The sequence below is a fragment of the Pleurodeles waltl genome, chromosome 12 (genome assembly GCF_031143425.1).
Source record: "Pleurodeles waltl isolate 20211129_DDA chromosome 12, aPleWal1.hap1.20221129, whole genome shotgun sequence".
In the NCBI taxonomy this organism is placed as follows: Eukaryota; Metazoa; Chordata; class Amphibia; order Caudata; family Salamandridae; genus Pleurodeles; species Pleurodeles waltl.
Genome location: NC_090451.1, coordinates 409685845 through 409697999, shown reverse-complemented (window position 1 = coordinate 409697999; position 12155 = coordinate 409685845). Strand labels below are relative to the sequence as shown.

Below are 12155 nucleotides of genomic sequence, written 5' to 3'. Positions count from 1 at the left end.
CCTCCTATCTACCTATCTCTCTATCTATCTATTTCTCTATCTATCGATTTCTCTATCTATCGATCTTCTCTATCTATTTCTCTATGTCTCCCCCCTTCCCGCCACCCCCTCTATTACCTATCTTCCTATCCTCTCACTCTACCTCTCACCCTCACCCACCTCTACAACCCCCCTCCCCTATCTTCACAACCCTACTCCTATCTTTCTCCCTAATCTCCTAAACCTCCTAACACTCACCCCCCTCCACCCTTAAACCCCCCTCCCCCAGCTCTTCTCACTCTACCTGTCCCCCCCTCCCTCGCGCTTTCCCGCCGCGACCTCCTGCACGCCCCCACCCTCCAGCTCCCATTCGCCCCCAGCTGACCCCTCCCCCCCACCTCTTATTGCGCCCGCTGCGCGACAGTGGTAGCGACCCTTGACCCAAGGGTAGGTCGCTCCCCCTGCCGCTGCAGCTCCTCCAGCTCCTCCAGGTTCCTGAGTTCCTGAGACCCACCTCACAGTAAGTACCCCCCACCTCCCAGCCCCTCGCTCTGCCCCGCGCTACTCACCCTCTCTCCTGCTCCTGCTCCTTTTCTTCTTTTCTTGTTCTCTGTTCTTCCTCCTCGCTCCTCGTCTGTAATCTTCTTGTGTACTCTTCTTTTCCCCGTCTTCTCTCTTCTTCTCTTCTTCCTCATCTTCTTCTGTGGTCTTCTGCCTTCTGTTCTTCGTTTTCTGTATCTTCTTCTGTGTTCTTCTGTGTTCTTCTGTGTTCTTCTGTTCTTCTGGTCTCCTGTTCTTCCGGTCTTCCTTTCTTCCTTTCTTCCTTTCTTCCGGTCTTCTGTTCTTCTGTTCTTCTGTTTTTCTGTTCTTCTGTTCTTCCGGTCTTCTGCTCTTCTGTCTTCTGTCTTCTATTTTCTGCCTTCGGCTCTTCTGCCTCCTCCGTCTTCTTCTCCCCGCGCCTGCCCTCCTGCTCCTGCCTCATCCCCCTCCCTCACTCGCCTCCCCCCTCTCTATCACCCCTATCTAACCTGTTCGCTATCTACCTCCCTCACTCCTCCTATCTACCTATCTCTCTATCCCACGATCTAACTCCCTCACTCTCCACCTCCTCCTATCTACCTATCTCTCTATCTATCTATTTCTCTATGTATCGATTTCTCTATCTATCAATCTTCTCTATCTATTTCTCTATCTCTCCCCCCCTCCCCGCCACCCCCTCTATTACCTATCTTCCTATCCTCTCACTCTACCTCTCACCCTCACCCACCTCTACAACCCCCCTCCCCTATCTTCACAACCCTACTCCTATCTTTCTCCCTAATCTCCTAAACCTCCTAACACTCACCCCCCTCCACCCTTAAACCCCCCTCCCCCAGCTCTTCTCACTCTACCTGTCCCCCGCCCTCGCGCTTTCCCGCCGCAACCTCCTGCACGCCCCCCGCCCCCCAGCTCCCATTCGCCCCCAGCTGACCCCTCCCCCCCCTCCTACCTCATATGGCGGCTGCTGCGCGACAGTGGTAGCGACCCTTGACCCAAGGGTAGGTCGCTCCCCCTGCCGCTGCAGCTCCTCCAGCTCCTCCAGGTTCCTGAGTTCCTGAGACCCACCTCACAGTAAGTACCCCCCACCTCCCAGCCCCTCGCTCTGCCCCGCGCTACTCACCCTCTCTCCTGCTCCTGCTTCTTTTCTTCTTTTCTTCTTCTCTGTTCTTCCTCCTCGCTCCTCGTCTGTAATCTTCTTCTGTACTCTTCTTTTCCCTGTCTTCTCTCTTCTTCTCTTCTTCCTCATCTTCTTCTGTGGTCTTCTGCCTTCTGTTCTTCGTTTTCTGTATCTTCTTCTGTGTTCTTCTGTGTTCTTCTGTGTTCTTCTGTTCTTCTGGTCTCCTGTTCTTCCGGTCTTCCTTTCTTCCTTTCTTCCTTTCTTCTGTTCTTCTGTTCTTCTGTTCTTCTGTTCTTCTGTTCTTCTGTTCTTCCGGTCTTCTGCTCTTCTGTCTTCTATCTTCTGCCTTCGGCTCTTCTGCCTCCTCGGTCTTCTTCTCCCAGCGCCTGCCCTCCTGCTCCTGCCTCATCCCCCTCCCTCACTCGCCTCCCCCCTCTCTATCACCCCTATCTAACCCGTTCGCTATCTACCTCCCTCACTCCTCCTATCTACCTATCTCTCTATCTCTCTATCCCACGATCTAACTCCCTCACTCGCCACCTCCTCCTATCTACCTATCTCTCTATCTATCTATTTCTCTATCTATCGATTTCTCTATCTATCGATCTTCTCTATCTATTTCTCTATCTCTTCCCCCCTTCCCGCCACCCCCTCTATTACCTATCTTCCTATCCTCTCACTCTACCTCTCACCCTCACCCACCTCTACAACCCCCCCTCCCCTATCTTCACAACCCTACTCCTTTCTCCCTAATCTCCTAAACCTCCTAACACTCACCCCCCTCCACCCTTAAACCCCCCTCCCCCAGCTCTTCTCACTCTATCTGTCCCCCTCCTCGCGCTTTCCCACCGCGACCTCCTGCACGCCCCGCCCCCAGCTCCCATTCGCCCCCAGCTGACCCCTCCCCCCCTCCTACCTTATTTGGCAGCCGCTGCGCGACAGTGGTAGTGACCCTTGACCCAAGGGTAGGTCGCTCCCCCTGCCGCTGCAGCTCCTCCAGCTCCTCCAGGTTCCTGAGTTCCTGAGACCCACCTCACAGTAAGTACCCCCCACCTCCCAGCCCCTCGCTCTGCCCCGCGCTACTCACCCTCTCTCCTGCTCCTGCTTCTTTTCTTCTTCTCTGTTCTTCCTCCTCGCTCCTCGTCTGTAATCTTCTTCTGTACTCTTCTTTTCCCCGTCTTCTCTCTTCTTCTCTTCTTCCTCATCTTCTTCTGTGGTCTTCTGCCTTCTGTTCTTCGTTTTCTGTATCTTCTTCTGTGTTCTTCTGTGTTCTTCTGTGTTCTTCTGTGTTCTTCTGTTCTTCTGGTCTCCTGTTCTTCCGGTCATCCTTTCTTCCTTTCTTCCTTTCTTCCTTTCTTCCGGTCTTCTGTTCTTCTGTTCTGTCGGTCTTCTGCTCTTCTGTCTTCTGTCTTCTATCTTCTGCCTTCGGCTCTTCTGCCTCCTCTGTCTTCTTCTCCCCGCGCCTGCCCTCCTGCTCCTGCCTCATCCCCCTCCCTCACTCGCCTCCCCCCTCTCTATCACCCCTATCTAACCCATTCGCTATCTACCTCCCTCACTCCTCCTATCTACCTATCTCTCTATCTCTCTATCCCACTATCTAACTCCCTCACTCTCCACCTCCTCCTATCTACCTATCTCTCTATCTATCTATTTCTCTATCTATCGATTTCTCTATCTATCGATCTTCTCTATCTATTTCTCTATCTCTCCCCCTTCCCGCCACCCCCTCTATTACCTATCTTCCTATCCTCTCACTCTACCTCTCACCCTCACCCACCTCTACAACCCCCCTCCCCTATCTTCACAACCCTACTCCTATCTTTCTCCCTAATCTCCTAAACCTCCTAACACTCACCCCCCTCCACCCTTAAACCCGCCTCCCCCAACTCTTCTCACTCTACCTGTCCCCCCCTCCCTCACGCTTTCCCGCCGCGACCTCCTGCACGCCCCCGCCCCCCAGCTCCCATTCGCCCCCAGCTCCCATTCGCCCCCAGCTGACCCCTCCTCCCCCCTCCTACCTCATATGGCGGACGCTGCGCGACTGCGCAGCGGGCGCTCCGCTGGCGCCCTGGAGGCGCACCAGAGGCAAGCCCGTCTGCGCCCGTCTGCGCCTCGCCTCGCCCGCGCCCAGCGCCACGACCCCTGGTCCCCAGCTCTCCCAAGCCCCGCTGATCCGCTACGACCCCACCACCCTCCACGCCCTCAACCCAGGACGCTCCAACACCTGCTTCCAAGCTCACCCCAAACGCACCCATGGACCCTTCGCCTGCAACTCCTGTAAACGCATCTTCCACCACGCAACTACCACGACCACAAGCCCACGCGCCATCAACCACCTCAAGTGCATCCTGGTCAACGCTCGTTCCGTCCACAAGCACGCCGTTGAACTCTGGGACCTCCTGGACTCCACAGCCCCGGACGTCGCCTTCATCACGGAGAGCTGGATGAACGCCTCCTCTGCTCCAGACATCGCCACCGCCATCCCCAAAGGCTGCAAGATCTCCAGAAAAGACCGCACCAACCAAGTAGAAGGAGGTATCGCGATCGTCTTTAAAGACTCCATCAGTGTCACCACCTCCACCGAAGACACCCCTCTCGCCGCTGAACACATGCATTTTCAGATTCGCACCGACCCGAGGACCTCCCTCAGAGGATCCCTCGTCTACCGTCCTCCCGGACCGCGCGCCCCATTCAGCGACGCCATCGCCGACTTCATCTCCCCGCACACCCTCGCCTCACCGGACTACATCCTCCTAGGCGACTTCAACTTTCATCTGGAACAAAACAACGACCCCAACACCACCACCCTGCTCGACAACCTCGACAACCTCGGCCTCAAACAACTGGTGAACACCGCCACCCACATCGCCGGACACACGCTCAACCCTATCTTCTCCGCCAGCAAACACATCTTCTTCAGCCACACCTCCGCTCTACACTGGACCGACCACAGCTGTGTCCACTTCACATTCCGACGCGAGACCCGCCACCTCCGCACTCAAACCATCCCTGGTCGACAGTGGAACAAGATCCCCGAAGAGCAACTCTTCTCCGCACTCGCCGCCAACCAACCCACCCTCACCACCGACCCCAACGACGCAGCCCTCAGCCTCACAAACTGGATCTCCAACTGCGCAGACAACCTTGCTCCCCTCAAACGCACGCATCGACAGACCAACACCAAAAAACCTCTCTGGTTCTCTGACACCCTCAAAGAATCAAAGAAAACTTGTTGCGCTCTCGAGAAGGCCTGGCGCAAGGACAACACCGCTGACAACATGACCGCCCTCAAGAACGCTACCCGCGAACACCACCACCTGATCCGCGCTGCTAAAAGGAACTTTTTCACCGACAGACTGGACAAAAACAGCCACAACAGCAGAGAACTCTTCAGCATCATCAAGGAGTTCTCCAACCCCAACGCCAACGCCATCACGCCCTCACAGGATTTGTGCGAATCCCTCGCCACCTTCCTCCACCGCAAGATCAGCGACCTCCACGACAGCTTCGGACACCAGACCCAACCAAACACCACTGAACCCGCACCCCCGACCATCACCCTCAACAACTGGACCCACATCAACACTGAAGAAATCAAATCCACCATGAACTCTATCCACTCTGGCGCCCCTTCGGACCCCTGCCCTCACTTCATCTTTAACAAAGCCGACGACATCATCGCCCCGCACCTCCAGGCCGTCATCAACTCTTCTTTTTCTTCTGCTACCTTCCCCGAATGCTGGAAACACGCCGAGGTCAACGCCCTACTAAAGAAACCTACGGCTGACCCGAGCGACCTGAAAAGCTTCCGCCCCATCTCTCTCCTGTCTTTCCCAGCCAAGGTAATAGAGAAGACCGTCAACAAACAGCTGACCACCTTCCTGGAAAACAACAACCTGCTCGACCCTTCACAAACCGGATTCCGAACCAACCACAGCACGGAAACCGCCCTCATCTCAGTCACAGACGACATCAGAACCCTGATGGACAACGGTGAAACAGTCGCCCTCATTCTCCTCGACCTTTCGGCTGTCTTCGACACCGTCTGTCACCGCACCCTAATCACCCGCCTCCGCTCCACCGGGATCCAAGGCCAGGCCCTGGACTGGATCGCCTCCTTCCTCTCAAACCGTTCCCAAAGAGTTTACCTCCCTCCGTTTCGCTCAGTACCCACCGAGATCATCTGCGGCGTACCCCAAGGCTCATCACTCAGCCCAACACTCTTCAATGTCTACATGAGCCCCCTCGCCAACATCGTACGCAAGCACGACATCATCATCACCTCCTACGCCGACGACACCCAACTTATACTCTCCCTCACTAAGGACCCCGCCAGCGCCAAGACCAACCTACAAGAGGGTATGAAGGACGTCGCAGATTGGATGAGGCTCAGCCGCCTAAAGCTGAACTCTGAAAAAACGGAAGTCCTCATCCTCGGCAACACCCCGTCCGCCTGGGACGACTCCTGGTGGCCCACGGCCCTCGGCACCGCACCGGCCCCCGCAGACCACGCCCGCAACCTCGGCTTCATCTTGGACCCTCTTCTCACCATGACCAAGCAAGTCAACGCCGTGTCCTCCGCCTGCTTCCTCACCCTCCGCATGCTCCGCATGCTCCGCAAGATCTTCCGCTGGATCCCCGCCGACACTAGAAAAACCGTGACCCACGCCCTCGTCACGAGCCGCCTGGACTACGGCAACACCCTCTACGCTGGAACCACAGCCAAACTCCAAAATCGCCTGCAACGCATTCAAAACACCTCGGCCCGCCTCATCCTCGACGTACCCCGCAACAGCCACATCTCCGCACACCTGAGACACCTGCATTGGCTCCCAGTCAGCAAATGGATCACCTTTTGACTTCTCACCCACGCACACAAAGCCCTCCACGACAAGGGACCGGAATACCTCAACCGACGCCTCAGCTTCTACGTCCCCACCCGCCTCCTCCGTTCCTCTGGCCTCGCACTCGCTTCCGTCCCTCGCATCCGCCGCTCCACAGCGGGTGGGAGATCTTTCTCCTTCCTGGCGGCCAGGACCTGGAACTCCCTCCCCACCAGCCTCAGGACCACCCAGGACCACTCCGCTTTCCGGAGACTCCTAAAGACCTGGCTTTTCGAGCAGCAGTAACCCCCTCTTTCCCCTAGCGCCTTGAGACCCGCACGGGTGAGTAGCGCGCTTTATAAATGTTAATGATTTGATTTGATTTATACGACTGTTCCATCTCTTGTGAAGGAAGGTAGATGCACTTGGGTGCACCAGAGCATCACATACCATTGATCCATTTCTTCCTAGGCTGCAGAGACCCATAAAGGCAGAAGAAGGAAAGGGAGACAGTGGTGCGTTGTCTGCTATTCCACAGCTTCCATCAAGCCTCTGGAGACTTGTGCAAGGATACAGATCAGTGCCCGCTCTTCCACTCAATCCACCAGCTGTGTTTAGACCCAGGCAAGGGGCTGGTAAACTGGAGGTGGAGGAGCTGCTTGTTACCACAGTAGAGAAAAAACATGTTTCGACATAGCAGTAAATAAACAGATTTTGAATCCAGTGTTCACAGCAAAGGCTTCCACTGAAAACCATACACAACACAGTCAATCGTTTTTTAATAACGGGGAAAAAGCATAGCTTCACTAGTGAAAAGAAATGTACAAATTACAACCTTCATTAATGTCTTAAAGAAAGTGTCTAGGAGAAGACAGATTACCTCCTTGAGAAACAGAAAAAAAGGTTTGCCTAGAAACGTAGGAGAGAATCGAGAATGGAACCAAAAAAACAGGCCATCAGCATGTCAACACAAGCCAAAGAGTTGTAGCTAGGAAAACTGGCATTACTGCAAATAGTGAGAAATCAAAATAAATGCACAGAAAAAAAAAAACTATTTTTTAATCCCTTTTAATTGAAGATGAAATATTCTACAAAACCGTGCACACCAATTCCTGAAGCTGATTTTTATGTGAGAAAATCTGTGTACACTTTCCATAAAGGGCCAGACTGGGGAATCAAAAACAACAAATGGCAAAGAGGCTCAAGCCAGCCCCTCCCTTTGTCTGCTCATGCAATTTCTCTCCTTCAATCCATCAGTCTCTCTCCTCTCTCACTCTTTATTTTCACTATCTGATCGCTTTCTCTCTTCCTTCCCCCTCTCTGTGCCTGCTGCAATTAATGTCCGTGAGCTGCTGAAGTAACAAGGGCACCAGGAGCGGCCCAGGGCTTTCAACACCGACCTATAAGGGCTGCAGACAACTCAGGAAATGCCAGTGGAATAAAAGACCCATCTGGCCCTAATTCCACATTCTGACACAGCCCAGTAAGCAGCACAAAAGGCACTAAAATGGCCACTGAAGCCAAACTCACCCGTGTCGAAGTTCAGCACTCGAGCAGCCTCTCCTTCTATGGCTACCACTATGTCGTCTCCCTCTATGTAGGCGGCTGTGGCTCTCCTGTGCGACAGCATTACCTCACATAACTTTCGACTGCACTGCAGGTGATGGAGGGTGAGGTCATTGACTCTGGGTTCGATGTCAGCCTTGTAAGCGTTGAAGGACTGGTGAAAGATGTTTTTCATTATCTGCAACAACAAAAAAAAAAAACTTTTTAGGGACACACTATTAGATGGAACTATAGAATGAAATGGTTCACAACTCATAAGCTGAAATCGGTCATTTCTAATGTTTTGCACCTGGATCAAAACATTGCAATGCGGTATAAGGGAATCCAAAGCAGTTCTTCAATTTACTTACCGTTATAAAACCCTGCAGGTATAGCACAGATGAGTTCATATTAAAATGTGTCAAGTCCCTTTTTTGTATTTGTGTCCAGAGTATACTTTTGTCCTGGGACGAGCTTTCCTTTTTACTTCTTACTTAGGTGTCACCCTGCTACAGTTTCACATCTGGATTTTTGCAGCAATGGCTCTTATGGGATTACAATGATCTTTGCATTTTGCAAAAGTGTTAATAGAATTACATTCACAAACCTTGCCAAAGAGCTGATGGTTGAGCCATGCAAAAAAATTGAATGTAAGAAAGACAGTTCCTGTGAGTGACATGAGCCAAAAACAACAACGGTAACCCGTGCGCACTGAATGCTCCATAAACATTAATCGTTCTGGAATGATAATTCATTCTTTCAGTAGGAATGCTAAAACATCTTGTGCCAATTCGAAGAGTCTGTGGGAAATTTGGATAACACTTCATGAGTGGTTTACTCATTTTCCCTAATTCACATTCTTTTTTCAGAGTTACATAACAGAAGTATGCATAGTGTAATGCAGGAATAAATTTATGTCATCTAAGAACATTTGTTCACTGGCCCTACTGTGATGGCTAGTTTACAACGAGAAGCAAACAGATATGGGCCAATTCACCAAACTTTCTTAAGACTCTTGTGCGCTTCGTGCCTGTAAATTTACAAAGAAATAAGAAGTCCATTCAAACTAAAAATGACATACCTACTGTCAGAGAAATATGTGTGTACCAGACCCACAGATTTGATGAGTTCGCTAAAAACACAAACACATGTAGGGGCATATTTACAAAGAGTTCACACAGCGCAATTAGTTGCTGCACTGCATTTATTGAATGAGAAAGTGCAGATCTGTGCCAAATCTGCTTAGAAGTGGTGCAGTTCTACCCTCTAGCTCTGCTGGTGAACTTGTGGCTGACATGTGCCAATGAGGGCATCCTTCTACCAAAGTACAAGGGTGTCTGCGTTGTAGTCAGCACAGGTTTGTGGAGGAAGGGGTCCCTTCATGCACAAAAACTATGCTTTGATTAACTTTCCTGTCTGTATGTGTGCAGACGAATGGAGCACACATGCAAAGAGGAAATAAGAGGAGAAATTAAGACATTTCTCTTAATTATGCCTGCCTCATGAAGGCGTAGGATTTTGTTGAAAATCCTTTTGTACAATTCTTTGTCGCTAGGGATTTGTATCAAAATATAGGGGTGGGTGAAATGCCCATTCACCATCCATGGAACACCCTTGTGATGCAAAGTAATACAAGGCAATGAATTGAGCTGCATTTAATTACTATAGCTTTATGGCCTGATGACGAGGGCTATAATGGCTGTTAAAGGCCCTGAAAGTTTAGACTCGATTCACAGGATTTGTAAGGGGTTATAAATCCCAGTAGATTTTCTAGATGGAAAGATATATCTATTTCACTTTGTTGAGAGAAAGAGGGAAATATCATCTAGTAATTGCAATTGTTTCTCCAGGTAATAATCCGGACACCCAGGCAAAGTAAAACGTTTGTAGGATGCAGAAAAACAGAAGCAAATACTATGCTTCTGTTTTGTAAAGGTATCAATCCACTTTAGTATTGCATTATATAAAAGTACACTTCCCCACAGACTCAAGTTTTTTCTTCAATTGTGAGTATGTTCCAAATGTGTAGTAGATAATCATGCAGTATATATTTTAGAGTCATTTTGTGAACCAGGTCCAATGCACTCATGGATAAATCACTCAACAATAGAGGATCCAAGTGCTCTTTAAGACTGCTATTCTTTGTGTTTAGTCATGAAAAGAGATTTTCTGAGAACGTGTGTGTGTTTTCTGTGGGTACTGAAGTCAGTCAGGTTAGTAGATTTACTTACATTTTCTGATGTAACATTTTTTAGATGAAAAGTCACATATTTGCTAAGTAATTTGTATAGAATGTTAGCCTTTCATTTGTCAAAAAATCACAGTTCACATCAAAATAAGTATGATAATACTATAGATGTAACAATGAGATTAGATATAAGGATTGTCTTCCAACCTTGGTCTTAGTGCAATATTGAAACTCTGCTATCTGCACTCACAGGGGTTCTTATCTCGAACTGAGGCTTAAATCACAAATTTAGTTAGCATTTCATTGACTTAGCAACAGATTTTGCCAAATAATATTGAAAGAGAGGAATAGATTGCAGACAGTGAAGATGTATTGTTAGACCTGCCAGCCTTAGGGTGGTCATCCCCCAATGTTTTGCCTACCTTCCTCCACTTTTCTATCACTGTTTTTGTTGGTTTTAGGACTCTGTACATTTTACCACTGTTAACCAGTGCTAAAGTGCATATGTTCCCTCCCTTAAACATGGTAACATTAGTCCCTAGTAAAGTGCACTACATGTGCCCAGGGACTGTAAATTGAATGCTACTAGTAGTCCTGTAGCACTGGTTGTGCCACCCACATAAGTAGCCCCCTAGCCATGTCTCAGGCCTGCCATTGAAACACCTGTGTGTGCAGTTTCAATGTGTCAAAAATAAAGCTGCATGTTGAGCGTGCGTCAGAAAAGGGTAGCGATGAGTCAATTCCTTTCTTGCAAGTGAGGCCGTGAGTCATTTCCTTCTCTGGTCGGGTCGATGGTGCATAATTTTTTTCCCTCGCAAGAGAGCGATGTGTAGATTTCCGGATCGGGCACCTCAGATCCGCACAGAGTCGGGTTGACTTTGACACTGAGGGACGATGCGTGGAAAATCCAGTCACACAATATCAGAAACCCGTGCTGCGTGGGGTTTGCGTCCTTATTAGCCTCCGTAAGCAGGTGTTGAGTGTTGTTTCTCCAGCCGCAATACTCCAATCTTTCAGCCGCGATGCAGGTGGAGCGTCGATTTCAGCTGCAAAGCCGGCGGCACGTCATTTATCAACCATGTTGCGGAAGGTGTTTCAAAAATTTCCCCGCATAGCAGTCTGTGCGTGGATTTTCAGGTCTTGTCTTCTAAGTTCACCTTTCAAGGGCCCAGGGTAGAGCCCCACTTGGCGGGGCAGGAGTCTCAGCAGAGAGTACAGGTGTGGCAGGTGAAGTCTTTGATGGCCCTGAGACTTTAACAACAGGAGAAAAGCTGTTCAAGCCCTTGGAGATTCTTTTCAAGCAGGAATGCACAACAAAGTCCAGTCTTTGTTCCCTTTTACAGGCAGAAGCAGCAACTGAAGGATAGCCCAAAAAAGCACAGTCACAGGCAGGGGCAGCACTTTTCCTCAGCTCTCCAGCTCTTCTCCTTGGCAGAGGTTCCTCTTGATTCCAGAAGGGATCTAATTTTCAGGGGTTTTGGGTCCACTACTTATACCCCTTTCTGCCTTTGAAGTAGGCAAACTTCAAAGGAAAATCTCTCTTGTTTGTAAGATCCTGCCTTGCCCGGGCCAGGCCCCAGACATACACCACGGGGTTGGAGACTGCATTGTGCACAGCCCTTTGAGGTATGAGTGACACTCATTCCCTTCCTTCCAGCATAGATAGTTCATCAGGATATGCAGGCTACACCCCAGCTCCCTTTGTGTCACTCTCTAGAGGAGTGGTGCAAACAGCCCAACTGTCAAACTGACCCAGACAGGGAATCCACAAATAGACAGAGTCACTGAATGGTTTAAGCAAGACAATGCCTACTTTCTAAAAGTGGCATTTTCAAACACACAGTCTAAAAACAACATTTACCAAAAGATGTATTTTTACATTGTGATTTCAGAGACTGTAAACTCTGTCTATCTACTCACAAAGGGAATCTGTACTTTAATAATGTTTAAAGACAGTCCTCAT

The 12155-nt window shown here is 50.1% G+C and overlaps 1 protein-coding gene across 1 annotated transcript in view; it reads right to left on the bottom strand.

Moving 5' to 3' along the window:
- The window catches only part of LOC138267683 (uncharacterized), a 375143-nt gene that overhangs the window by 105111 nt on the left and 257877 nt on the right, over positions 1-12155 (bottom strand). The window contains exon 4 of the mRNA XM_069216818.1: positions 7990-8203. Coding sequence (XP_069072919.1) covers positions 7990-8203 — 214 coding nt within the window. The remainder of the gene's footprint in view (positions 1-7989; positions 8204-12155) is intronic.